Genomic DNA, 27,078 nt, shown 5'->3' on the forward strand with positions numbered 1-27,078 from the left:
TGATGAGTTTGAAAGTATTGATTAAAATTATACTGCCCTGTAAAATATTGGCATTTTTAAAATATTAAGCTTTTTATTTTTAAGTAAAAAACCATTGGACTGTCTTTATAAAGACAAATTCTCCACTTATTGAAAATCAATCACCTAAATTCTTGCATTAATATGTTCGCATGTAACGCTGAAAAATATAAATCTCAACTTCACTACCACATACAACAATCTAATTAATAATATTTCATTGTTCAAAAACTTAAGACCTTATGATGTTCATTTTCAAACACATGTCATACTTTGAAAATTTCACATTTCTACTATTATTGGAGCTACCCACATTACTACAATCTAACATTTTGAATGTTTCAGTTCTAATATTTTTTCAAAATCCTATTTAAGATACAACTCATCATTAACTCAAAAACTATCACAGTAAACTCAAAACATTTTAAAACATCACTTCCCTTAGCTTCTATTAGAATGGCTTTACTGCAATTTTTTTCAATTGCCGTCTTCTTCATTTTTGCTAATCAAATAGCGTGTCGGGAGCTTCATGAGTTAACAATGGCGGAAAGGCACGGACAATGGCTTGTGGAGTACGAAAAGTCTTATAAGAATGACGAAGAGAAATTAAAAAGGTTTCAGATATTCAAGAAAAATGTTTTGAGTTCATTGAGAAATTTAATAACGCTGGCGAGGAATCATATAAACTTGGAATTAATCAGTTTGCTGATTTAACCAATGAAGAGTTTAGAGCTTCTTGGACTGCTTATAAGAGACATGCAGCTGGTGGTTCATTAACGGCTACGACGACACCATTTAAGTATGAAAATATTACTGATCCACCTTCTACCGTTGATTGGACGCAAAAACATGATGTTACTAGTGTTAAAGATCAAGGAACTTGCGGTAAGTTACATGACATTAGTTCCATTTGATGTGGAACCTTTCATAATAATATACTTTATCTTTTGTCAAATCAATCTATTTTTATTTGATAATTTAAAATCAAACAAAATTATATGTTGGTATTACCTTAGTATGATTAAAATTTTAATACCAATCATAATATAAAAGTTTAGTAACATTCCAACTATTATACTAGTTTACTAATCTAGCTTACTAATTTTCTATGAACAGGGAGTTGCTGGGCTTTCTCCGTCGTCGGAGCAACCGAAGGACTTCGCAAAATCACAAAAAATAATTTAACATCTCTGTCTGTACAAGAGCTTTTAGATTGCAAAATAAAAGGTGAAGACAAAGGTTGTGAGGGTGGTTCAATAGAGGACACTTTCAAGTTCATCATAAACAATCGTGGAATCACCAGTGACCTTAAATACCCATACAAAGGAGCAGACCAAAAATGCGATCCCAAAAAGGTAACTTCACGCATAGCAACCATCACCGGGTACGAAAAAGTTCCAGCAAACAGCGAAAAAGATTTGATGAAAGCGGTGGCTAATCAACCAGTGGCTCGATTGACGCTGGTTCAACATCCTTTCAATTCTACTCCACTGGTGTTTATAGAGAAACTTGTGGAACTAATATAAATCATGGAGTTTTAGCTGTCGGATATGGCCACAGTAATATTGCGACAAAGTATTGGCTGGTAAAGAATTCTTGGGGAAAGAAATGGGGAGAGAAAGGGTTCGTGAGAATGGAGAGAAATGTAGAGTCTAAAAAAGGTCTTTATGATATAGCGACAGATTGCTCATATCCGATAGCTTAGTTTTGTTCATTTATTATTAGTGTTTTAATATAAGTTGTTTTTTTATTGATATAGTTCGGTTCAATTTAGCAATAAATTATTTTTTGATCTATTGATAATTGAGAATACGATAAAACTTATTTATTTTTCAATAGAAATATATCTACCTATCAGCTTATAAGAGCATCTTCATTACTTATACAATATTTTATGCTAGTTTTAGCATAAAAATAATAAAGTCTTTAGATATAGTGTATGTTTTAAATTTCCCTAATTTTTGTAACTGGTTCTGACTTTGTATATAATGAATATATATTATCTAGCCTATTTTTCATATGAAATGTAAAAAATTAGTTTCCTACAAATGAATTGTTAAAACTAATTCACCAAATTTTTCTTTGTTCAAAAATAAACTGTAGCGTAGGAAAAAAGAAAAGGTACATGGACGACGCAGCAGAAATGCATTAAAATGCGATGGAGAAAAAAAATGACAAATAATAGGATAAATTTAAATATTCTTTGTAACATAATTAAATTATTGATGATAAATTTTTAATTAATTTAGAACAATATGATAATTTAGCATATGTTAAATTTGTTTCAAATTTGACATCGAATTTACCATATGCCAAATTTAAAATAAAATATATTTGGAGACATATATTTTACCTTATATAGTCCTCACTTGATTCATTATAAAGTACTTTTCGGGAGTTTACTTTCCGAAAAGTTCAAAAATAAATTATTTATTTCATTTTTTTTTTGTTTCACAGGAAGTATATAATGAGTTTTGACATATTATATTAATTTTTTAACTAAAAAATGTAAATATTCTTTTCTATTTTTATATCATTAATTTTTTTATTCTTCTATATAAGATTAATAAAAAAAATTGACGTGTATAATTCAAGCACAAATGTTGTGTACATATTCAAATAGAAATATTTATTTTTTGATAGTTTAATTATATAGAAATATTAAGATTTTTGGTACGATATTAATAAAATAAATATTATTAAATTAAATTTCAATATATTTATATTAGGACTAATTAATTTTTTGTTTTTGCTCATCCCCGCATCACACTGAATACTAGTATTAAATATTTTTTCCGTCTCATTTTATTTGTCATTTTTTTCATTTACACACATATCAAAAAGTATATTAAATATTACTAATATATTTTATTTTATATCCTTTATTATATTTTTTTATTATTAAAATAAAAGATTACAGATTTATAAAATTTTAAAAAATACTTATATATTATGAAATATTATAAATTTTTATGTTGAAATATGAATTAGGCAATTATAGTTACAAAATTTATATATTAAAGTAAAAATATGATTAAAATAATAATAAAGGTTTAATGTGTTAAAATATCAAACCTTTTTGTTTGAGATCAATTCTAAACAAACCTTTTAAAACTACTAATTTTAGATCATTTTCAATGAACATTACTCCTTCTTTTTTCCAAAATGCCAAAAAATTTCAATTTGTTTCAGTTATGGCCATTTGCGTCAATTATTTTATTATTTTAATAAAAAATAAAATGAAAAATGGTTAGATTTTGAAAATTTTGGTATCTTTTGAAAACGAATCAGTGGTTGGCTAAAATTAAAACATACTCATTGTGAATAGATAAAATTTACGGTTTTGAAAGGTTTGATACTTTAAAGACAATTAACATAACAAAATATTATAAAAAAAATTGACACATTAAAAAGGTAAAAAATTTGATAAGTAAGAAGAGGGAGTAATTATCTCAAAAAAATGAGGGAGCAATTGAAAGGGATATTTGTATATTAAATCTCCATGTTATACTATTTTTGCGATTTCATTTCATTTTTTAAATATGCGGTATTTTATATGAAAATTACAAACCACATAATCTCAAATAATTGAAAGGTTGATATGTGCCATGCAGATTTTAAAAAATAAACCGAAATCGCCAAAAAAATTTGAACTATTTAAATTTACGCAAAAGGTACAAAAAACTCTTCAAGTTATTCAAAAAGAATACATAAGCCCTTTAAATATTTTTGGTCCATTTAAACCCTTGATGTTTTCAAATTGTGCAAAACAGTCCTCTAATTATTTTAAAAAGATCATTTAAGCTTTTTTAATTTACGTTCTGGAAACTTAACCCCTCAAGTTTTTGTTAAAAATTTTAAACATTAAGATAATTTTTGAACCTTTTTCCTATACGGTTATGAGAGACATGTCAACAATTAACATGTGTTTCTAATGGTGTTGGATAAAAGCGGTTATTTGTTCTGTTTGGGAAAATAAAGAGGGCTTAATTGTTTCTAAAATAATTTAAGGGTTAATATGTATTTTAATAAAAACTACGAGATTTATTCGTACCTTTTGCCTTTAATTTAATATGCAAATAACAAAATTATAAAAGATTATAAGGTTACAACTACTTAAAGCTGTCGCCGAATCATAAACTTGAGCTCTACACTTCTGTCTGTATTTTAATATTTTTGAAACCCAAACACAAGAGAGAAACCGCAATCAAATTTTGAAGGAACCCGGTTTCTCCTCAATTATTCGGTCTGCTATCATTATTTGTCTAGTTAATGGCACTTGTTTTTACACTGCCTGTTACCTGTTTGATAAAAGTCCTCAACCAGTTTTCTAAATCAAATTTCTAACCTTTTCTGCTTGTAAATTGATTAAATTTGTTAAACTGCTTGTAAATTGTTACTACATTGTGTTTTCTTTTTATTTGTGTGTTTGTTTGGTAATTTGTATGCTCATTTCTGTTTTTTTGGGTTAATGGTTTAAGAAATGGTAGGACTTTCAAATGGGGAAAAGAATTTTATACAGGGCGGAATCAGTCAAAACCTTCGTTGTGATGGTCGAAAACGATATGATTATCGACCCATTTTTGTCGAAACTGGAGTCATTCCTCAGGTATATGAACTTCGGTTATATTTGTTTCTTTTTCTACAGGTTTATTCATATCTTTTTTCATGATAAATTTGATGACTTTCAATACAGGCAAATGGCTCGGCGCGAGTCAGGATTGGTGCAACTGAGGTTATTGCTAGTGTGAAGGTAGAGTAGCATACATTTGTAGTTTCTTTTTAATTTTTATGTAAATGCATTATTCGGGGTTTGAATACATTGCATTTTTTGTGCTATAACTGCAGGCTGAACTTGGAAGGCCAAGTGTATTGCATCCTGACAAGGGAAAAGTTTCTATATATGTTGATTGTAGTGCAGTTGCAGAACCAATGTTTGAGGTATATCTCTTGTCAAAAGTTAATGTATTTGCATAAATAGTTGTCGATTTGATCCGAGATCTCTTAATTCATAAGTTATTGCTCTTTCATAGTGATCTTTTCCATCTTTAATTATTGCTCTTTCCTTAAGTTAATATATCTGCATCTATCTTAGGGAAGAGGGGGCGAGGAGCTGTCAGCAGAACTTTCCGCAGCACTTGAACGTTGTCTTTTGGGTGGTAAAAGTGGAGAAGGTTTGTATTATTAGTACAGAAAGACTTGTTACTGCAAGCATGTTTTACTGTTTCCTTAATTTACCTCGTTTTTGAAGTGTAACTTTTTTTTCTTCTAATAATTTATTTTATTATAAGGTTCTTGTTACTTGTTCTAATCTTAAAGTGATTGGCATGTCTCAGGGGCTGGAATTGATCTAGCATCTCTGTTAGTTGCAGAAGGAAAAATCTGTTGGGATCTTTACGTTGATGGCCTTGTCATCAGTTCTGATGGAAATCTTCTAGATGCTCTAGGTGCTGCAATTAAGGTAACCGTACATCTATAGTATTATGCTGGGCATCCTTTAAAATAGTTGGAGAGGTTATTGATATGCCGTTTTTACACCATTTGAATCCATTATTTCTTGCAAATGAAACTTTCGCTAATGTTGTTGAAATGATGCTTATGATTATGATCTATTTGTGAATGAACAATGGCGAGATTTAAGAATTATTCATGAAGTGCTTATGTAAGTGATCATAATTTATTACACAAAAGAATGGAGAAGTATTTTAGGAGAACTGCCAATAGTAACAACGTGATAACGGTCTTAGTGGTAATTAAATGCTAAAGAATTTAACCTTAGGCACTAAGAAAAAGGAATTATCATGAACATCATCTCTCGCATGTTTGAATGCCTGCAACTTTTATCATTTTAGTAAACAAATCTTTCCCATAATGTTAGGAATTTAAGTTTATCTGACGTAAGTGGAGTTTATAAGGAATGACTAAAAAATGGAAGATAAGTGGAATTATGCTCTTTCTTACTTTTTTTTTCCTTAATCGAGTCTTCTGCAGTAAATAAAAGTATAAAACCTAAAAGACGGTCCTGTCCAGAAAATGTGCAAGTTTATAACAACTTAGTGACCTTGCTTGTTACTCTTTATTGCCACACTTTAGTGATAAAAGGGAAATCTTCCTAGGCATCTTTTTGTTATTTCGAGTCAACGCCAATTGATAAGAAAAAATCTTTCATATGTAAATAATGTTACCATGTTTCCAGATACTTTCACTTTGAGACGAGGTGATTTTGTTTTTACTGATATTTATTGATTATGGTACTTTGCTCCTAAAGGCTGCCTTAAGCAATACTGGCATACCAAAAGTCAATGTGGCAGCCGGGGGATCTGGTGATGAGCAACCAGAGGTTGACATAAGCGATGAAGAGTTTCTTCAGTTTGACACATCGGCAGTTCCTGTTATAGTTACATTACTGAAGGTAACACAGTTAACTGTCTTTTTATGCCCACAAGCTCTGCATAAGGCTCAATTTCACTATGAACGTCTTGGCCGTTTAGGTGGGGAGGCACTATATTGTTGATGCAACTTCAGAAGAGGAGTCACATATGAGCTCTGCCATTTCTGTTTCGATTAACAGGAGAGGGCACATTTGTGGGCTGACGAAACGAGGAGGTGCAGGTATCGATCCGAGCATAATTTCTGACATCATATCTGTCGCTAAACATATCAGTGAGCAGCTAATTGATAAACTGGATTCTGAAATATCTGCTGCTGAGGCTGGTGAAGATGAACAATGACAAATTTAACACATGAACGTTTTTTGCAAGCTTAATTACAGCATTGCTCTTCAGGCACCGTAGCTTGATGAAGATAGAATAGGGCTTAAAATGTGTTGTACATTATTTTGGTGCATCTCAACATATCATTAATTATAATTTATTTTTGAAAGTTAAACAATTCCTTTATGTTTGCATGTTCATTGATGGGAGTGGCTATTCCACATTTGTTATGATTTTGTATCATCTGGTATTTCATTTAATTTTTGATATCAATTCTCTCAATTTTGAGATTTGAGTGAACTTTCTGTGAGATTGGGACTAGACCTGGAAGACCGGAATGTACAAATAATTTTACAAGGATCTAATTTCTATACAATCAAAGTTTTGGGACCCAATAATGTATTTTGTCAAACTTCTAACAGAAAATATGCTTTCCAAGCAATGAAGGCACAGACAAATAATGCAGCAACTCATGGTCATGAGAATTATTAGAAGGCTAAACTCATTATGGTTTCCTTACACTTTTATAAATTGAGATGATTTTGCTCATTGTTTAGAAGCAGTATTTCAAAAATACCAACCAAATGGCACCTAAGCTTGTAAAACTTACAGATGAAGAACAAGCACAATCTAATTAATTATGTACAAATGCCTCATCAAACATCATCTCATCTCTCTACTGTTGAGTTGATAGGTTCAACTTCTTCAACACATTCTGTCATTACATGTCTATCTTTCAATTTTCCGCTTAAATTCATCGCTAAATGTTCTTTTCCACTTTGGCAAAGCCCGTTGTAAATTTCCAACAAAACATCAGAACCAGGAGACACACACCTTTCAAACATTTCAATCAAGACTTGAAATGCTCCTTCAAAATCCTCATTCTTGCAGAAGGAAGATAACAGCATGTCGAAAGTTTGTTCGTTAGGATGACAACCAGCCCTCGTCATACTTTTATACAACTGAAAGGCGCGGTCTGAGTTATTTCTCATACACTGACCCGTAATAAGAGCCGAAAAGGTCGAGGCATTTGGGACTAAATTTTCTTTATCAAGCTCTTTAACCATATATGCAGCTTTCTTGGTCTTACCCTCCTTGCAAAGACCCAAAATCAACGCATTATACGTCAATATATCCGATTTTACCCCATCCCTTGACATTTCCTCATGTAACCTTCTCCCCATTTCGGTATTCCCAGCTCGGCTGTATCCATTTATCAACGTATTATAAGTTATGGTATTAGGAGCCACATTCAAGACTTTCATCTCACTAAAAACTCTACTAGCTTCATTCATGTTCCCTTGTTTGCGAAATCCATTAATCAGACTATTGTAAGTAACCACATTTGCCTCCACACCTTTCTCCCTCATCGAGTTTTTAAGCTTCGCAGCTGAGTTCAAAAGACCATTCCGACAATACCCAGCAATCAAGGTATTGTAAGACGTATCATTAGGACTGATTCCGACTCTTTCCATTTCCTCAAACACTTGAACCGCCTTTTCAAGTTTTCCCGATTTGCAAAACGAAGACATAACCATGTTTAAAGTGTACACATTTGGCGATATCCTACATTTTCGCATTTCTTTATAAAATCTCAACGCAATATCCACCCGATTTAAATCAATCAGCGAGCTCAAATAAGCATTGCAAGACTCAACAGTAGGCAAAAATCCATAACCCTTCATCTGAAAGAACGTATCAGTAGCATTCCGAAACTTTTTCATATGCGCATACGTCTTAAACAACGAATCAAACACACGAGGTGAAGAATCACACATTCGATAAGAATAAAGAATCGCTTCAAACAGCTTATCCGGAAAATCAATAGATAAACCCTTAACAAGAACACTCTTCAAAATGAACTCGGCAGATTTAAATTTTCGGTTTTTCGTCAAAATGTGAAGAATCATTGACCGGGTTTCAAGCGTATGCGAATCGGGGTTACGGGTTTGAACCCAGTTAAAGAATTCAAGAGATAAAACATGATCTTTTTGAGTCTTGAGCAAAATGTGCTTAACTCTAAATGGTGTCAAACGGGTAGACAAAGACCCAAGTTTTTCCCAGTCAGAGTGAATTAAATGACTGTAAGCAACATTAACAAAATCAAGATCTTGACCCTTTGGTTCAGGGAGTGTTCTATTGGGAATTGGGATTAGATTCCAATTCTTCCTGAAAATTAGGGTTTTGGGAGAATTAGGGTTCATGGACATAGAATCTAGCAGATTTGAAAATTGACGCAATTGAAAAATACCCATTGTTCAGAAATGATAAAAGAAAACTGGGTTTTAATCCAATTAATGAAATTAAATTAAATAAGAAGATGAAGGTGAAGGTGGCTGACCTTTCATGAAAAAATGTTTAAAGAAATGAGTAATCGGAATCGGACTGGGCAAAGCTCTCGACAGTTTTTCATCAGTGAGACTAACCGACGAGTGATGAAGATGATGAACTGAGGGTGGTAAAATTAAAAAAATTAAGGGCAAATTAGTGAAACCCCCTTGTGTTTTATTGAAATAACTAACTCACCTTCTGATTTTATAAATTTACTATGACACCCCTCATATTTAAGTGATAGTATACTATAAGATAAGATCCTTTCATTTTACGTTTTTAATTTATCTGTTCTTTAAACTTTTATTTGAACTTTTTATTTTTTGGAAAATATTTGATCTTATTTAATTTGTAAACTTTATATTTTAACTTTATTTGGTTTCTGAACTTGTATTTGAAAATAGTTCAATTTGATGCTTTAAAGTGAAATTGTAAACAATTAAATAACATTAATTGATTGATTTACAACGTCACGATGCAATTGAAAAAAATAAAAAATAAAAGTTGGTAGTTTTTCATCCTATAAGTCGTTTAGTGTATAAATATAAACATATCATTTTAAAATTTAATTTTTAATCGGTCTGATTATTCAAATTAAAATAAATTTTTATTTAATATGGTTGATATTGAATTTGTTCGATTTTCACTCACCCTAAAAGTAGTAGTCATTCCTTATTATGATAAAATCATTTCTTTATCAAAACTCGAATTGAGTTATATAATTATAATTTTATATCTATTCCACCTATAAAATAAGTATTTTGATAATAAAACATATTTTTAACAAATTTAAAGTTTGTCGGTAGTAATTTTTGCTCTATAAATTCTATTAGGTTTGTATATTTTGATTTTTATATCATTGTAAGATTACATTAACAATTCAAGCTAAAGATTGCTTAAATGGCGACAGACGCTTAGGATAACCACTCAGATTTTGATGCCAAATAAGTAATTTTGATCTAAATTATTATAACTTATAATTTTTCGTTGATGTAAAGATAAACATTTATTTATCAAAAAGTCATAAATGGAACGATAATACAGTTCAGTAGCTACAAATAATTTTAATTCATATTAAAATAATATATGCGGGGAACCATATAAAAAATTGATCTAAAAATAATCAAAAAAGGTTAATTCTGTCCCCTGAACCTGGTACAAAATACTAAATAAAATCAACTTCGTTGTTTAGGAAAATAGATTCAGGGATTTAGTATTTTAACTCGTTTTATTTCCTTAATTAGATGAGGTGTCAGAAAATGGTTTGAGCCTTATTTATAGATTGAAGTTGAGGTACCAAAAATTATTGAATAGTTTACAATTAAAAGGATAAAACAAGTTAAACCGCTAATTCTATTGTGTGTTTTTTTAAGTTATTTAATCTTTAATTGATCTTAAGTTAAAACTTAAAAGGGCAAAGTGAACTTGTATCTAAAAACAATTGTCTTACATCTCTAGATTACCGGAGAAAATATAGCATTTCTTATAAGGAATGAAAAATTTGCGGGTCCGCGAATTTAGATCTTCAATCTTATTATCAACCACATGTATAAACACTAGAGAAAAATAATAATTAAGATTCACATTCTAATTAAGCTCAATGAATCTAATTGTTCATCGCCACTCAAGCTTCATGCACTTTGAATGTTTCACATATATATTCCTTAAACAACACGTAACACTTTGAAACTTTCAAATCTCAACTCTTCAAAAAACCCTATAAAAAGCACCATAATGAACCATCACAACAATCCATCAAACACTATAATTTTACTCCATCTTCTTCTTCAACATGGCTTCATTCTTCAAATTAGGTTATTTTTTCTTGGTTATGGCAATGTGGGTAGGTCAAATTTCCTGCCGTGATCTTCACGTCAACTCGTTATCCATGAAAGAACGACACGAGAAGTGGATGGTTAAACACGGAAAGGTTTACAAAGACGAGAAAGAGAAATCGAAAAGATTTGAGATTTTCCAAAGTAATGTTGCGTATATTGAATGGTTTAATGCCGTTAGAAAAGAATCTTACGTTCTTGGAGTTAACAGATTTGCGGATTTAACTAACGATGAGTTTACGGGTATTTGGAATGGTTACAAGAGGCCTCTTGGTAAACCAAGAGCCGTAACGCCGTTTATGTACGGGAATGTTACTGTTTTGCCTTCGAGTATTGATTGGAGAAGACGGGGAGCTGTTACTCCAATCAAGGATCAAAAGAAATGTGGTAAGTGAAAATATAATCAGCAATATTACTTGGTTTGCATGTTAGTAATACTATTGACCTTCTTTCGAGTTCGAACATGTAGGGGTGTGCCAACTGCCAAATGTTATTTTTTATTATTTTTGTGATGGCACCTTATCATTCTTTGATTTGATATGATGACTGGTTGAAACATATTTATAAAATATGTTGTCACGTCGGTTGATATATTAGTCGTCATCTGACATGGCGCTTTATATTACTATATACATGTTAGAATATTTGGCTACGGATTACCGTATACTGATTTTAAACTTTGCCTTAAAATTAAAATTAATATTTGATAAATTTGAAGTTGCAGCCTCGATCATATTAAAACATAGAGCAAATATTTTGTATCACTAGCTAGGGTTTTTAACGCTGCGGAGGGGACTCTAGCTTTTCATTCATTGATAATAGATTTTTAACATTATTACGGCCACTAATTTTTATACACTTGGGTATCCGCTCTGATCGAAATTCATCGGTGACAATTTTTTTAAAAAGAAAATGATTCTAAATTTCGCCTTGATTGCTATGAAAAATTTATCTATTAGGATTTCCTTTCCTCACTTGTAGTTCGCCTCCTTGACATTATTTTCTGGCTACGCCACTGTAGGAAGTTGCTGGGCTTTCTCAGCCGTAGCAGCAACAGAAGGCATCCACAAGCTAAGAACCGGAAAACTAGTCTCACTCTCCGAACAAGAGCTCGTAGACTGCGACAGAGGCGAAGATCAAGGCTGTCAAGGCGGACTAATGGAAGACGCATTCAAATTCATCAAACGAAACAAAGGAATCACAACCGAAGCTAACTACCCATACAGAGGAGTCGACGGGAAATGCAACACCAAAAGAGAATCCTCCAAAGTAGCCAAAATCACCGGCTACCATGTCGTCCCCTCGAACAGCGAAGCTGCATTGCTAAAAGCTGTGGCTCACCAACCTATATCGGTATCCATTGACGCCGGTTCAGTGTCATTTCAGTTCTATAAAGGCGGTGTGTATACGGGCAGCTGTGGAACTGATTTGAACCATGGTGTTGTGGCGGTAGGGTATGGAAGAAGTAGCTCGGGTTCGAAGTATTGGATTGTGAAAAACTCATGGGGGACGGGCTGGGGTGAACGAGGTTACGTGCGGATGAAGAGAGATGTTAGATCAAAAAAAGGGCTTTGTGGTATAGCTATGGATAGTTCTTATCCGACTGCTTAAGTTATTAGTTATCTTCATCACCTTATAATTATAGGAATAATTAAGATTGGTTTAATAGTTTGTGTTTGATTTTCTTTTCTTGTTGAATTGTTGGTTTTTTAGTCTTAGTTTGTATTTCTTGCTAAGAAATTCTATCGTTTGATATTAATTGAGAATGCATAGTTTAGCACTATATTAGGATAATTATCCAACAAAATGTCGCGTCAAGCTCAAGTTATTCATAATACATGTTAAATATAATTTAATAATACATCTTGAATACATAAAATATATAATAAATACAAATTTAATAATATATATATTTATTATCTATTCTAAATTTTACTCTCTCCGTCCCAAAACAATAGTTCACTTTCCTCTTCTTTTTTTATCCCAAATAGTTGTTCACATTACTTGTAAATCACAACTTAAAGTGTTAGTTTTTCCATTTTACTCTTATTTAATATTTATCATTTATTATGAGTAATCTAAAAAATAAATTAAACAAAACATTTAACAAGAGTATGATAAGAAAAATAAAGATAAAATTGTGAAATATTAGAGCATTAATTGTGTTTTTTAAACTGTTTGATAAGAGAAAAGTGAACTATTATTTTAAGACGAAGAGAGTATTAAATTGCAATACTACTTTACAATACCATTTATTTAATAACTTGCTAAAGTATAAATATCTGTAATTTTTTTATCATACATATAAAAATTAAATTTCAAAACCAACTCACATAAATTTTATACATATCATATATACATCTCATAACGAATTTAGATACATCTAAAAATAAGACGGCATACTGAATTTCTTGAAATATATATTGTTGAAATCATCAACTAAAAACAAAAATAACACATGAGAACAAAAAATAATATATTAATTGATATCACATGATGCATACAAAATAAACACACAAAAATACATCTTTAAAACATTATAGATACATGATATATGATACATTTAAAATACATAAATTTATAGAACATGCGTAATTAATCAAAATACATAAATTCAACATGAAAAAATAGTAAAACTTTAAATAATAAATCTCACATAAAAGAATAGAAAAATTTGTAATTTTTTATTGTACATATAAAAATTAAATTTCAGAAACAACTCAGGTACATTTAATATACATCTCAGGGATAACTTAAATATTTTCTTCAAAAATAAAACGGTATATTAAATTTCTCAATAAATAAATTGTTGAAATTATAAACTATAAATAAAAAAATACAAGAAAAAAGTTAAAAAATAATAATATATTAATAGATATTACAGAATACATAAAAAATAATAAATGATACATCTCTTAAGATATTATAAATACATGATATATTTCAAATAAATAAATTATACATGATATCATTCTAAAATTCACATAGTATTATAATAGGAAAAATATTACTAATATATAAGAGTACTACCATAATGATAGGAGTAAAATTACTCCTATGTTCCGAGTCGTTTCTAAGCGTATTTAATCACTTTTATCGTATTATGCATACATTATTTAGTATTTTTATGCTTTATGGTGTGTGTTAGTGTTTTAAGGATTATTTAGTGATTATGGAGCATTTTGAGCAATAAAGAGTATAAATCGTGGATTAGATCGAGGTCGTGAAGCTTGGGAATGAAGAAAGCACATTTGCACATATGAAAATCTGACCCCGGCGCATTCATTGGCAATTTTGGAGCAGATAATGACTTCAAATGACTTTATGTTCTTCATAAGAAATAAAGTAGACATCCTAAGCTTTCCAGTGGTTCAAGAACCGACTCATTTGGAGTTTTCTACATCGTGTTATGAAGTTTTGAAGTTAGTAGTTTCGCAGCTGAAATTGTGTCTCGAACGGGAAAGAGTGTCCCGAACGAGAGCTTTGCTCTCGGTTACAAGTTTTTCGAACGTAACCTACGTTCCCGTTCGAGACCATGTGAAAATTGGCTGTGTCTCGAACGGAACCAAGGGCTTCCCGAACGAGACAAGAGTAAAACACGCATGCTTCAGGATTTGATTTGGACTGAAATTCTTCCTCAACCCACAATTACAACTCCTATTACAAATTGATTTGTAATATGAATTAGAAGACTCCGGAACTTCTCCTACTATATAAAGACCTTGTACTAGACTCAATTTAAGATGTAGAATAGATTAGACATTAGATTAGAGTAGTTATAATTTAGTTTTTATTAAATAGCTTTTAGTTTAGTTTTTTCCAGCAGTTTATAAGTAGTTTATAATTAGTTTCTGCAAGACGATTGTTGAAGATTTCAAGTTTAATCAAGACGATTCTTTCCGAAATTGACAACTCCGGTATTTATTGTTTAATTATGCTTTCTTCTTCATCATCCTTCTTGTTTTGTTTCAGTTTTAATATGTGTAACTAAAACCCTTGTTCGAGGGTTGATATGAACTTATAAATTGGTAATTACTTGGATTGGATGGATTAGTGTTAATTCGTGTCTTAATTATTAATCTTATTGCTTGGATTAAATTAGCTACTTAGTTCATGAGATTGTGTTTAGTTAACTAATTGAGAGATTGTTAATTAAATAGACATAGATAATTAAGAACTTAAAGAAAAACGCCGTGAGAGCGGGTTGGAATTTAGGTAGTCGTTGAGTTTGCTTCATAATTATAATTTGATTATTTAATTCAGTTTTAATATTGTGAGAGCGAGTTAATAATTGGTTAGTTAATTAGGTTGTGATTTTATTCGGATCTTTGAGGCTTGAGAGGGCGGGATTCGGTGCTTTAGAATAGCTCGATTCGCGATAAAATCACTAAGAAATCCTATTCCATAATTTTACTTATTTATTTGGGATTATCAATCCTTGAACTTTTTAATCTTATTGTTTTAAATCATATTTTATTATTTGTTTTCAGTTTATATTAGTTTAATTAAATTACAAAATCCTATTGATTTTTCTAGCTAGCCGATTAAAGAATATTTGAAATTAGTGATTAAGTCCATTGTCTCTGTGGGATCGATACTTGGTCTTCCAAGTTATATTACTTGCGCGATATCGTACACTTGCGATTATTTGCCAACAAGTTTTTGGCGCCGTTGCCGGGGACAATTGCGTATTTAATAAATTAAGAGTATTATATTCTTGATTGTGTTAGCTTCTATTTTCTGTTTTTTTTTTTTTTTTTTTGTGTTTATTGGATTTTACGTGGGGTGTTCTTATTTTTGGGTGTGCAGGAAATTTGATATTTGTTGGTTTTTCCTCAATTTGTTTTTGGTATACCTATTTTGGAAAGAGTAATGGCATGGAATCAAAATTATATGCAGTACCAAAATTTTCAGTATAACTGTGAAATTTGTGGGGATTTTGGTCATACTCGAGCTGACTGCCATGTACTCTATCCAGATTGGAATGGACATGCCAACTATATGGGTGATCAATGGCAAGATAGTGAAACTTATGGTTGGAACGATACTTGGGAGAACTTCAATGAAAATTTGAACTTTAATTCAAGTTATCACCCACATCAAAACGAATGGGATTTCAATTCCAACTTTGATAATGAACCACAACAATCACCGGATTTTCAGCAAAATTGGAATGTGGATGAAGGAAGCAAGATTGACGAATTCATTGAGGAGATGAGAACCGGTTTCCAAAATCAAGCCGCGGTCAGCCACCGTCTTGAGACGCAAATTTCTCAATTGGCTATTTTGATTCAAAATATAGCTCAAGATGGTCTACCATCTACAACAGAATCAAATCTAAAAGAGCAAGTAAAAGTAATTGAGCTTCGAAGCGGAAAATCACTTGACAATCCGCATATTATGAAGGTGGTTCAAGTTGACGATGTGCCGATCAATAGTGAGGATGAGATGGCTGAAATTCCATATGTCAATGCTTTAGTTGGACATCATCCAACAAAGGTACATGTAGATGTCGAAAAAGAACAGTGTGAGGATGGTGAACTTGAAACTCCGATTTTCCACCCAATTACAACATCCATGAGCTTAAATAATGAAAGTGGAGAGCAATTTGGTATTACGGTACTCTACGAGGAATTTAACAAAACCTTTGATTTTAAAGATCCATTCTTAGAAGGGTTTGATTCCGAGTATGATGGAAATAATACTAAATATATGAATATGCTTCATACTCCTCATGTTCCCTACTATAGAGTACAAGCATACTCTATATCAGAGCCAACAAGGAAAAAGAGGAAGAAAATGCTACCAAGACGGCTTCCTCATGTTAGGTTGTATTTTTAGCAACCTTACGCGAAGAGTCAAGCTTTAGACTCTAACTAAAGCGCACTTGGGAGGCAATCCCAAGAGGTATTATTTTTCTTTCATCTTACACTCATGTTTTTCAATTTTTTTTATTTCATTACACTGAGGACATTGCATGAAATAGTGTGAGGATGGGGGAAAAACATATCGTTTAGTTAGGATTTTTTTTTATTATTGTTTGTTTTCTTAGGTTTAGTTTGTTTTTTTTTAGTTTGTTTTTCTTGTGTTTTCATGCTTTAGTAGATTGTATTAGAGTGTTTTAGGATAGTCGTAGTATTTTACAATGCCTTGTATCGCTTTAAATCTTTGTCTTTCAATTATGAAAAAAAGTGTTAGTTGATTTGGTGTTATCTTTTAAATTTGTCAATTTTAGATTTTCCCAAATCAATGAATGTATAAACGCGACTTCTTAATTCGACAATTGATAAGTGATGCTTGCTTAATAACTTAATAATTCGTTGACATAATCCGATGAAATAAGGGTGAATTCAAAATTTAGACTTGTTCAAATCGTTGAAACATAATTGAATAACTTGATGCGGATTCATGACATGTTGATTGTTTATTTTTATAGTCGTTTTTAAACTTTTGGCATGAGTAGCATAATTTAAGTAGGAATTGAGTTTATGGCATAACACTACACACTTTTGAGAGTTTTGAGCTTAATTTCCTTGTTGTGAGTGTTGATTTCATGTTTTATTCCTAGAACTTGCTCGGTGTCCGTTTAAAGTTACACGATTGAGTTTTCAACAATTAGATGATTATGGCAATTAGGTATAACCTTTCTTTTAGACCACTTAAATAGACTACCCTTTATCCCTTAGATTACACCAAGTTGAGCCTTAAACCTTTTTATTGTTTTTACCGTATTTTACCCTTTACCGTTCTATGATTTACCTCTTTTGTTTACCTTATCAACTTTATATATTATTTGTTATGACTATGATGAATATAGGTGATTAATAACTCGAGATTAGTGAAAAGAGAAAAGTGAACTACATTGTGCTTAAAAGATTAAGATTGCGCCTTGAAAAAGATTGAAAAAAAAAGAAAGATAAAAATTTGCAAGCAAAAGCTTCAAAAGGAAAAAAAGAAAAAAATTTTGAGATTGCAAAAAGCAATGAGTAGAGCGTAATTCAAAAAGAAAAGAAAGTTATAAGTTCACATAAACGCAAAACCGGAGTTAGATCAACCTAGAAATTAATAGTAGTAATAAATAGTGTATTAAGTTGATAATTAGCCTTTGTTTAACCTTTTTACCTACCATTTACCTTAGCCACGTTACAACCCAATAAAAGACCATATGATTTTTGTTGATTACCGAATCAAGTAGCGGAGTCCGGGACTATGAGCAAGCTTATGGTGAGTATTCATGTTTTCAATTGTGAGCTTCCTTTGTTATATACCCTACTTGTTGAAATATTGATGCCATTAGCTTAGTTTTTACTAAATTGTGCTATGATTTGCCTAAGTGAGAAATCGATTATTTTCCATGTCCCGCAAGTGATAGTAAAGCTTGAAGTGTGATTCAATTTGACCTTGTACTAATGAGTTAGTAACCGTTGTTATATTGAATTATGTCATAAAATTATTATTATTATTTGATTGCATCATTATTTAGTTGTCGGGTTTAGAAGTTTGTTTTTCATATTGTTCATAGGTTTGGGAATTTCTATTATTGATATATTTTCAAGATTGTGCTAAGTTTTCTAACATGTTTTGTAGAGTAAGATTTATTTCTTGCTTGAGGACAAGCAAAGGGTAAGTGTGAGGATGTTTGATAGGAGTAAAATTACTCCTATGTTCCGAGTCGTTTCTAAGCGTATTTAATCACTTTTATCGTATTATGCATACATTATTTAGTATTTTTATACTTTATGGTGTGTGTTAGTGTTTCAAGGATTATTTAGTGATTATGGAGCATTTTGAGCAATAAAGAGTATAAATCGTGGATTAGATCGAGGTCGTGAAGCTTGGGAATGAAGAAAGCACATTTGCACACATGAAAATCTGACCCCGGCGCATTCATTGGCAATTTTGGAGCAGATAATGACTTCAAATGACTTTATGTTCTTCATAAGAAATAAAGTAGACATCCTAAGCTTTCCAGCGGTTCAAGAACCGACTCATTTGGAGTTTTCTACATCGAGTTATGAAGTTTTGAAGTTAGTAGTTTCGCAGCTGAAATTGTGTCTCGAACGGGAAAGAGTGTCCCGAACGAGAGCTTTGCTCTCGGTTACAAGTTTTTCGAACGTAACCTACGTTCCCGTTCGAGACCATGTGAAAATTGGCTGTGTCTCGAACGGAACCAAGGGCTTCCCGAACGAGACAAGAGTAAAACACGCATGCTTCAGGATTTGATTTGGACTGAAATTCTTCCTCAACCCACAATTACAACTCCTATTACAAATTGATTTGTAATATGAATTAGAAAACTCCGGAACTTCTCCTACTATATAAAGACCTTGTACTAGACTCAATTTAAGATGTAGAATAGATTAGACATTAGATTAGAGTAGTTATAATTTAGTTTTTATTAAATAGCTTTTAGTTTAGTTTTTTCCAGCAGTTTATAAGTAGTTTATAATTAGTTTCTGCAAGACGATTGTTGAAGATTTCAAGTTTAATCAAGACGATTCTTTCCGAAATTGACAACTCCGGTATTTATTGTTTAATTATGCTTTCTTCTTCATCATCCTTCTTGTTTTGTTTCAGTTTTAATATGTGTAACTAAAACCCTTGTTCGAGGGTTGATATGAACTTAGAAATTGGTAATTACTTGGATTGGATGGATTAGTGTTAATTCGTGCCTTATGATTAATCTTATTGCTTGGATTAAATTAGCTACTTAGTTCATGAGATTGTGTTTAGTTAACTAATTGAGAGATTGTTAATTAAATAGACATAGATAATTAAGAACTTAAAGAAAAACGCCGTGAGAGCGGGTTGGAATTTAGGTAGTCGTTGAGTTTGCTTCATAATTATAATTTGATTATTTAATTCAGTTTTAATATTGTGAGAGCGAGTTAATAATTGGTTAGTTAATTAGGTTGTGATTTTATTCGGATCTTTGAGGCTTGAGAGGGCGGGATTCGGTGCTTTAGAATAGCTCGATTCGCGATAAAATCACTAAGAAATCCTATTCCATAATTTTACTTATTTATTTGGGATTATCAATCCTTGAACTTTTTAATCTTATTGTTTTAAATCATATTTTATTATTTGTTTTCAGTTTATATTAGTTTAATTAAATTACAAAATCCTATTGATTTTTCTAGCTAGTCGATTAAAGAATATTTGAAATTAGTGATTAAGTCCATTGTCTCTGTGGGATCGATACTTGGTCTTTGTTGATATTAAATGCTGCAAGTGCACAGTGTCAACTCGTAATATAGACTGTGAAGTCCAGATATCGTACCCACAAGGAAAGCAACTAAATACACCCAATTAAGATACTCAATTTGGATAGCCAAAAAGATAATTTGGTTGAAGTGATTTAAAATTAATAAAATAGATTTAAACAGATTTAATTTAGAATAAAAATAAGCTTTGAATAAAAATGGGTTTAAACAATAATAAGGAAGATCAGGGATTATTAATTTTCTTTATGTCATTAATCTCATGGGATATTTGGATTATGTTATTAATTTAATGGTTCAGGCTAGTCTAATGCATCTATAACTCTCTCTCAAGCCGCTATAGATAAAAATATACAAATAACCAATTAATAAGTAGATTACTCACTCTCGTGTTATAAACTACCAAATCAAGTGATTAAATGACATTTATTAAGAAAACCTCAAGAACACGTATTCATTAACTCACTCTCGTGTTATTAATTCATACGTTGTTAATTAACTGATCTATTTCAATTAAGCTCTCTCAAGTCATAATTAAAACATAGGGCAGTGAATGAATTGGCCAAAAACATTCAAGCATTATGAGCATTAATTAACACATCATTTTAATAACAATCCAATATCCCAAAATGATCAAGTAGACATAAGTCCAATTAATAATCCCCGAAAATGGGTTTAGCTACTCATAATTAAAGGAAATTCAACAATAACATATATGGAATTCATGATTAACAAGAACACAACGGTAATTGATCTCTCAATAATGTTGTACCTTAACTCCGGAATTCCAATATGTTTTGCGTAATAATCCCAAACTATCGAGTAGAAATGATACTAAAATAGACTACCTCTAATGGCTTGTCTATGATCTAGATGTAAACTACAAAATGTATGATCTCTAAATTGAAAGATGTTTAAGATCCCGAAAGATTTATTGATCTCTAAAGGATGATTTTTCTCTACACAAATGCAAGCTATTTATAGAGGTGCTAGGAGTGGAGCTCAAGCCAAGAATCCCTCTTCATATCATGGAGTTGGAGTGATGATCAAGCATTGAATATCTTCTTTCCATGTAGAGCGGAGTAGGGAGCAAGTTCTTCCATAAGCGTCTTGAGTGAATCATGATTCACTTATCTCGTTTCCAAAGATAGCTTGATTAGATATCTTCTTGATTCATACTTTGAGTGCAAGCCAAGAAAAGATCTCTTTGAGTGTGAACACAATATATGTGGCTTATGGAAGGTGTATGAGTGTATCGGTCAAGAATCCCCTTGCGATTCTACAAGAATCGAAATGATCCCCAAGAAGCAGTGATCAGCCGGCCCTTGGCCGGCTCATTGTCGTGGGCCGGCTGAAGGCCGGCTGAGCTGCTGTTTGTGGGTTCTTTTCTGGTTCGGTTCGGTTTGACTCGGTTTGACCCGAAACTTGGTTGGCTTTCTTGAACTCAGCTCGAATCCTTCTGGCTCTGACTATTTTTGCATTTTAACTCTGTTTTATTCCTAAAAACTCAAGAAACATTAAATATTTACATTCTACAAATAATTTATCAAATAAGCGAAATTAACTAAATAAGCGTATATTTTACATCATAAAATACTAAAAACTAGTAAATAAATGACCTCTAAATAACGTAAAATATACACTTATCAAACCTCCTCACACTAATACCTTGCTTGTCCTCAAGCAAGAGTATGATTTATTCAAAAACACAAATCTAACTACCTACGAAATTTTGAACAATTGTCAACAACGTTAATCCCGACCGAAGAAAATCACGAATGCAATCGTCTAATGTCAACAACTAAAAGAGATGCAAACAAATGAGGAATGCAATTATAATGACTTATTCTGATGACCTTGAGAATCCTTTTGAATTGGAATCATGTTAACTCAAGACAATCACAAAGTTACAATCATTTGCGGGACATGCGATCAATTAGTCTAATAATCGATGGGCAAGTTATGACATTTCATTCATAAGCATCAAGCATAAGCATAATTTCTCACAAGATATCACTCTAACACTCAAGTGTTTCGGGTGTGAAAATGAAGCTCACTAAACATGCAAATTCGCCATAAGCTTGCTCTTAGTCCCGGACTCCACTATTTAGCTCGGTAAATGACAACTATTATATGGACTTTGAATGGGTTGTAACTTGGCTAAGGGTCGGGGTAGGAGAATTTGGATATTTTTGGCTACAACTTGACTTGAAAATCAACATTTTCTATGAAGTGTAAGTAATGAACTAGCTCGGAATTTTTAGCACAAGTGAACTTTTCTTTCTTTTATTTGCCTTTCTTTATTTATTTTCTTTTGCTAATTTTTATTGATTTTATTTTTCTTTGTTATTCATTCTTGTTTCTTTTTCTTTTCTTTTAAGGCATTTATTTTCTTTTTCAACACTTGTTCACAGTTTCTTTTTCTTCGCCAAGCTAGATTCACGTTTATTTTCTCAATTTAAGTTGACCAAGTCAAATTGGGGTGTTCAAAGAGGTGAATTGTGAAAGGGTAAATGGTTGAAATGTGGTAAAAATCAAAGAAATGGCTAAGGCTCAAGGGGTGTAAACTAAGGGTAAAAAGGGTAGGCTTTTGAAAGTGGTCTAAAAGAATGGTGTAATCCTAATGCCATAGTCATTTAGTTGTCAAAAACTCAGCCGTATAGTCTCGAACAGACACCGAGCAAGTTCTAGGAATTCCGCATATAATCAACACTCTCAAACAAATAATAAGGCTCAAACGCTCAAAAGAGGGTGATTTAATGCCACATACTTGATTCCTATGAAATCATGTCAATCATGCCCAAGATTTTCAAAATTGACCAATTTTAACGCATATCATGCATCCGCATTAGGTAACTTTGATCATGTTCAAGATTACACAACCAACCATCAGAATTCACCATAATCTCATCAAAACATGTCATACAAATTGCATTTCATTAGGCAAGCATCAACATTTAATTGTTTAAACTAGAAAATGCATTCAAGACATTCATTGACCGGGAGATAACCTTTAATGACAAAATTTTAAAATTACGCCTAAAACATTAAAATGACAAGTTAAAATTTTAAAAAAATAAGAGCACTCCTCACACTATTTATTAATATAATCTATTTTTTTTAATTCTTTTATTATTTTTCTTCTTTCCCCACCCCCCACTTTAAAATAATGCATTGTCCTCAATGTATGAAAAAGTGCACAAAAAGAAGAAGAATAATAAAAATTCTTCCCTTTTTAGGATTGCAGCAAAATTTTCACAAAGCTGCTATCCGCTTTTGACTGATAACAATGCCTACTTTTGAGCACATGGCGGTGGCTGGATCACAAATAAAAGCTAAAGACAACATGTTATAATTAGAAGAAAAACAAAATAAAGTGAAAAGTACTACATAAAATAAAAATAAACAGAAATGGATGAAAATTTAGACTGACTATTTAAAGCATGAGAAAAAAAAATGAACAATTTGGAATTTCTCCCAAATCGTGCTTGTTTATGGTCATTAGCTTGACCATATGGTAATAGAATCATGGAGGATCAACTAGAGCAACTCGCTCATGTCCTTGATCAATAAAAGTTTTAAGACACGGTTTACACCATTGTCTAAGAACCTTAAAATTATCTCCATTCGCGCTCTCCAATTCCACCACTTCTGGACCAATGTTGCGCCGAAGTTTGAATGGTCCACTCCATTTTGATATAAGCTTGCCTGCACAAGATCCTTGAGAAGTATTTAGCATAACAAACTTACCATCACTAAGGTTTTCTGGCTGCAATGGTCCTATGTCATTAGTCTTGTGACTGAGTCTCAACTTCCACCCTGCCCATTTTTTGGGTTTACGCTTTCGTGGCTTTGCAGGAGGCGGAAGTTTCGCAGGTGCCCGCTTCTCTACTGACTGCGCAAGTTTATGACATAATGGCTCGCACATTGTTCCCTCTTTGCTTGATGGCTCGATTTCTCGGAATATCTCAGGAATGGACAAGTACATAACTTCCCTCTTGTTTTCATGCCCGCTTCCCTCAACATAGTCGACCCTCATGCATTTTTCTTCATTGCTCAAGCATTGTTCGCTCTTCTTCATTTCAAACTCCACGCTTTCTTCCTCTATTCGCAGAGTCAGCTTGCCCGCATTCACATCAATGAGTGCTCTGCTTGTGTTCATAAATGGGCGTCCAAGGATCAATGGGCATTCTTTGTCAATCTCATAGTCAAGGATGACAAAATCCACTGGAAATATGAATTTGTCGACCTTAACTAATACGTTTTCCACGATCCCATATGGCTTCTTGACCGAATGGTCAGCCAACTGCAGCATCATTGGGGTGGTCTTAACCTGTTGGTCACCAAGTAGTTGCCTAAACAAAGATAGAGGCATTAAATTTATACTGGCACCCAAATCACAAAGACAGTTAATAGTTTGCAAATTACCAATAGTACAAGGAATAGTAAAACTCCCTGGATCTTCGAGCTTTGTTGGTAATTTGCTCAAGCTAATGGAGCTGCAATTTTCAGTAAATGGAGCCGTATTCTCATCCCAGCTCCTCTTGTTCATGAGGATGTCCTTCAAAAACTTGGCATAATGCGGCATTTCTCGTAATGCGTCAGCCAAACTGACGTTGATTTGCAGCTTCTTGAAAGTATCTAAAAACTGATGAAACTTCCAAGTGTCTTGTGGCTTCTTCAATCGCTGAGGGAATGGTATTTTGGGTACATACGGAGGTAGTGGAGTAGGTTTAGTGACTACCTTTTCAGGTTCCTTTTCCTTACACTGCTCCTTTTCTGCCTCTAATATAACCTTCTCTGCATGAGCTTTAGGCAATACTTTTGAACTCCTTAGTGTTATCGCCTTGACTTGCTCTCTTGGATTTGCCTCAGTAGTGGACGGTAAACCACCTTGATTTCGGTTTTGGAGTGCTTTAGCCATCTGCTGTATTTGCAATTCTTGATTGTGAATAGTAGCAGCATGATTCTTAAGTGCTTGTTGAGTCTCTGCGTCCTTCTTTAGGATCAACTCCATCATCTTATCAATTTTGTTGTGCAGAGACTCTCCATGTTCGTTCTGCTGGAAACCAGGTGGATGCTGTGGCATATTGTTCTGATGGTAAAAGATGCCTTGATTTTGGAAGTTACCCTGATTCTGCTGTGGTCTTTGTTCTCCTTGAAAACTAGGACCTGCCTGATTGTGGGTCTGATTTCCATTATCCTTCCATGAGAAATTTGGGTGATTTCTCCACCCTGGATTGTAAGTAGCAGTATATGGATTATTTCCTGGTCTCTGTCCTCCCACATAGTTGACTTGCTCGTTGAACTGCTGCGACATCACATAGCACTCATTCGCCATATGGCTAGGATCTCCACAAACCTCGCAGTTGCTCTGAATTGCAGCAACATTATGAGTGTTGGGTGCTACAACTTGTTTTGTGAGAAAATCCTGTAGTAGTGACTTGACCGTCTCCACTACTGGGTCAGTAGAAACTGCCATCACTCCTCTCTGAGCAGGTGCTTTCGCCCTCTCAGTTGGCCAAGAACAGCTGTTCACTGCCAACTCATCTAACAACTCAAATGCTGCATTAGTGGTCTTCCTCATCAATGACCCTCCTGCGGCTGTATCAATGATACTCCTGGTCTGATCATTTGACCCATTATAGAAATTTTGGATCAAATTCTCTCTGGTAATATGATGATGAGGAACTTTTCTCTGCAATTCCTTGTACCGCTCCCATGCGTCACTCACTGATTCTCCATCCAATTGCTGATAAAGCATGATATCTCTAGTCAGCTTTGCGGTCTTCGCCATGGGAAAGTACTTGTTCAGGAATGCCTTGGCCAAATCTGACCATCTGTTAATGCCAACTCTAGGCAGAGCATGAATCCAAATTTTCGCTTTATCCCTCAGAGAAAATGGGAATAAGCGCAGCCAAACTTCATCTTCTGTCATGTTACTGAGCTTGAATGTACTGCACACCTCCAGGAAATTTGAGATGTGCGCATTTGGATCTTCATTTGGTAGCCCATAGAACTGACAGCGGGCTTCTAACAACTGAATGATACTGGTTTTAATCTCGTAATGGTTTGCCCGCACAGGATGTGCAAAGTAACCATGCGTAGTATTTCCTACATTCGGCTGGAAGAATTCCATCAATGTTGGTTGTCTCTGCCTGTTATTATTCTGTCCTTGCAGATCCTGCGGATTCTGCAGATTCTGTGGATTCTGCAGATTCTGTGGATTCTGCTGATTCTGCTGATTCTGTGGGATTACTCTGTTATCCCCTTCATTATTCAATCCAAGCAGATTACCTTCTTCGTCTGCCATATTTAGATTCTTTTGAGCTGATTTTCTGATGCTTCGCTCAAAAGATGTGAGATCTGGTTGAAATGTTTCTAAAGGTAGACCTTTGCGACGTGTATTATGCATACACTACAAGAAGAGTACCTGTATCAACAAAAACAACAAAGCCCACGCGTAAAACAAGAAAATAAAAGGCTAAAACAAGCCGAGCTATCCTAACTTAGATGTTAAAGATATGCTTTCCCCGGCAACGGCGCCAAAAACTTGTTGATATTAAATGCTGCAAGTGCACAGTGTCAACTCGTAATATAGACTGTGAAGTCCAGATATCGTACCCACAAGGAAAGCAACTAAATACACCCAATTAAGATACTCAATTTGGATAGCCAAAAAGATAATTTGGTTGAAGTGATTTAAAATTAATAAAATAGATTTAAACAGATTTAATTTAGAATAAAAATAAGCTTTGAATAAAAATGGGTTTAAACAATAATAAGGAAGATCAGGGATTATTAATTTTCTTTATGTCATTAATCTCATGGGATATTTGGATTATGTTATTAATTTAATGGTTCAGGCTAGTCTAATGCATCTATAACTCTCTCTCAAGCCGCTATAGATAAAAATATACAAATAACCAATTAATAAGTAGATTACTCACTCTCGTGTTA

The 27,078-nt window shown here is 32.8% G+C and overlaps 3 protein-coding genes, 1 non-coding gene and 1 pseudogene across 4 annotated transcripts; 4 read left to right on the plus strand and 1 right to left on the minus strand.

The window, feature by feature from the left end:
* Positions 1-431: 431 nt before the first annotated feature.
* LOC126654630 (senescence-specific cysteine protease SAG39-like) lies at positions 432-1,776 on the plus strand (annotated as a pseudogene).
* A 2,337-nt stretch (positions 1,777-4,113) lies between these two features.
* LOC126654426 (uncharacterized) lies at positions 4,114-6,917 on the plus strand. Its single transcript, XM_050348263.2, has 8 exons — positions 4,114-4,264; positions 4,500-4,627; positions 4,715-4,771; positions 4,867-4,959; positions 5,114-5,192; positions 5,355-5,479; positions 6,287-6,430; positions 6,510-6,917. Exons 2-8 carry the CDS (start codon positions 4,502-4,504, stop codon positions 6,747-6,749), a joined length of 864 nt encoding a protein of 287 aa, XP_050204220.1. The 5' UTR covers positions 4,114-4,264; positions 4,500-4,501; the 3' UTR covers positions 6,750-6,917.
* Positions 6,918-7,189: 272 nt separating this feature from the next.
* Positions 7,190-9,245, minus strand: LOC126654472 (pentatricopeptide repeat-containing protein At4g26680, mitochondrial). The gene has a single exon (XM_050348336.2). It carries the CDS (start codon positions 8,984-8,986, stop codon positions 7,400-7,402), a length of 1,587 nt encoding a protein of 528 aa, XP_050204293.1. The 5' UTR covers positions 8,987-9,245; the 3' UTR covers positions 7,190-7,399.
* A 1,560-nt stretch (positions 9,246-10,805) lies between these two features.
* On the plus strand, positions 10,806-12,563 carry LOC126654848 (senescence-specific cysteine protease SAG39-like). The gene is made up of 2 exons (XM_050348843.2): positions 10,806-11,284; positions 11,919-12,563. The coding sequence occupies exons 1-2, from the start codon at positions 10,855-10,857 to the stop codon at positions 12,506-12,508; spliced, it is 1,020 nt and encodes a 339-aa protein (XP_050204800.1). The 5' UTR covers positions 10,806-10,854; the 3' UTR covers positions 12,509-12,563.
* A 13,230-nt stretch (positions 12,564-25,793) lies between these two features.
* On the plus strand, positions 25,794-25,900 carry LOC126658926 (small nucleolar RNA R71). The gene has a single exon (XR_007634492.1). It is a non-coding gene; the product is annotated as a small nucleolar RNA R71 (small nucleolar RNA).
* The last annotated feature ends 1,178 nt before the right edge of the window (positions 25,901-27,078 follow it).

The sequence above is a fragment of the Mercurialis annua genome, linkage group LG7 (genome assembly GCF_937616625.2).
Source record: "Mercurialis annua linkage group LG7, ddMerAnnu1.2, whole genome shotgun sequence".
In the NCBI taxonomy this organism is placed as follows: Eukaryota; Viridiplantae; Streptophyta; class Magnoliopsida; order Malpighiales; family Euphorbiaceae; genus Mercurialis; species Mercurialis annua.

Excerpts from the sequence above, each read along its gene's own strand:
- LOC126654426 (XM_050348263.2), top strand. The coding sequence starts at position 4,502 with ATGGTAGGACTTTCAAATGGGGAAAAGAATTTTATACAGGGCGGAATC. Across the intron at positions 4,772-4,866 it reads AGGTTATTGCTAGTGTGAAG|GCTGAACTTGGAAGGCCAAG; the intron begins GTAGAGTAGCAT and ends CTATAACTGCAG. Across the intron at positions 5,193-5,354 it reads GGGTGGTAAAAGTGGAGAAG|GGGCTGGAATTGATCTAGCA; the intron begins GTTTGTATTATT and ends GGCATGTCTCAG.
- LOC126654848 (XM_050348843.2), top strand. The coding sequence starts at position 10,855 with ATGGCTTCATTCTTCAAATTAGGTTATTTTTTCTTGGTTATGGCAATG. Across the intron at positions 11,285-11,918 it reads CAAGGATCAAAAGAAATGTG|GAAGTTGCTGGGCTTTCTCA; the intron begins GTAAGTGAAAAT and ends ACGCCACTGTAG.
- LOC126654472 (XM_050348336.2), bottom strand. The coding sequence starts at position 8,986 with ATGGGTATTTTTCAATTGCGTCAATTTTCAAATCTGCTAGATTCTATG.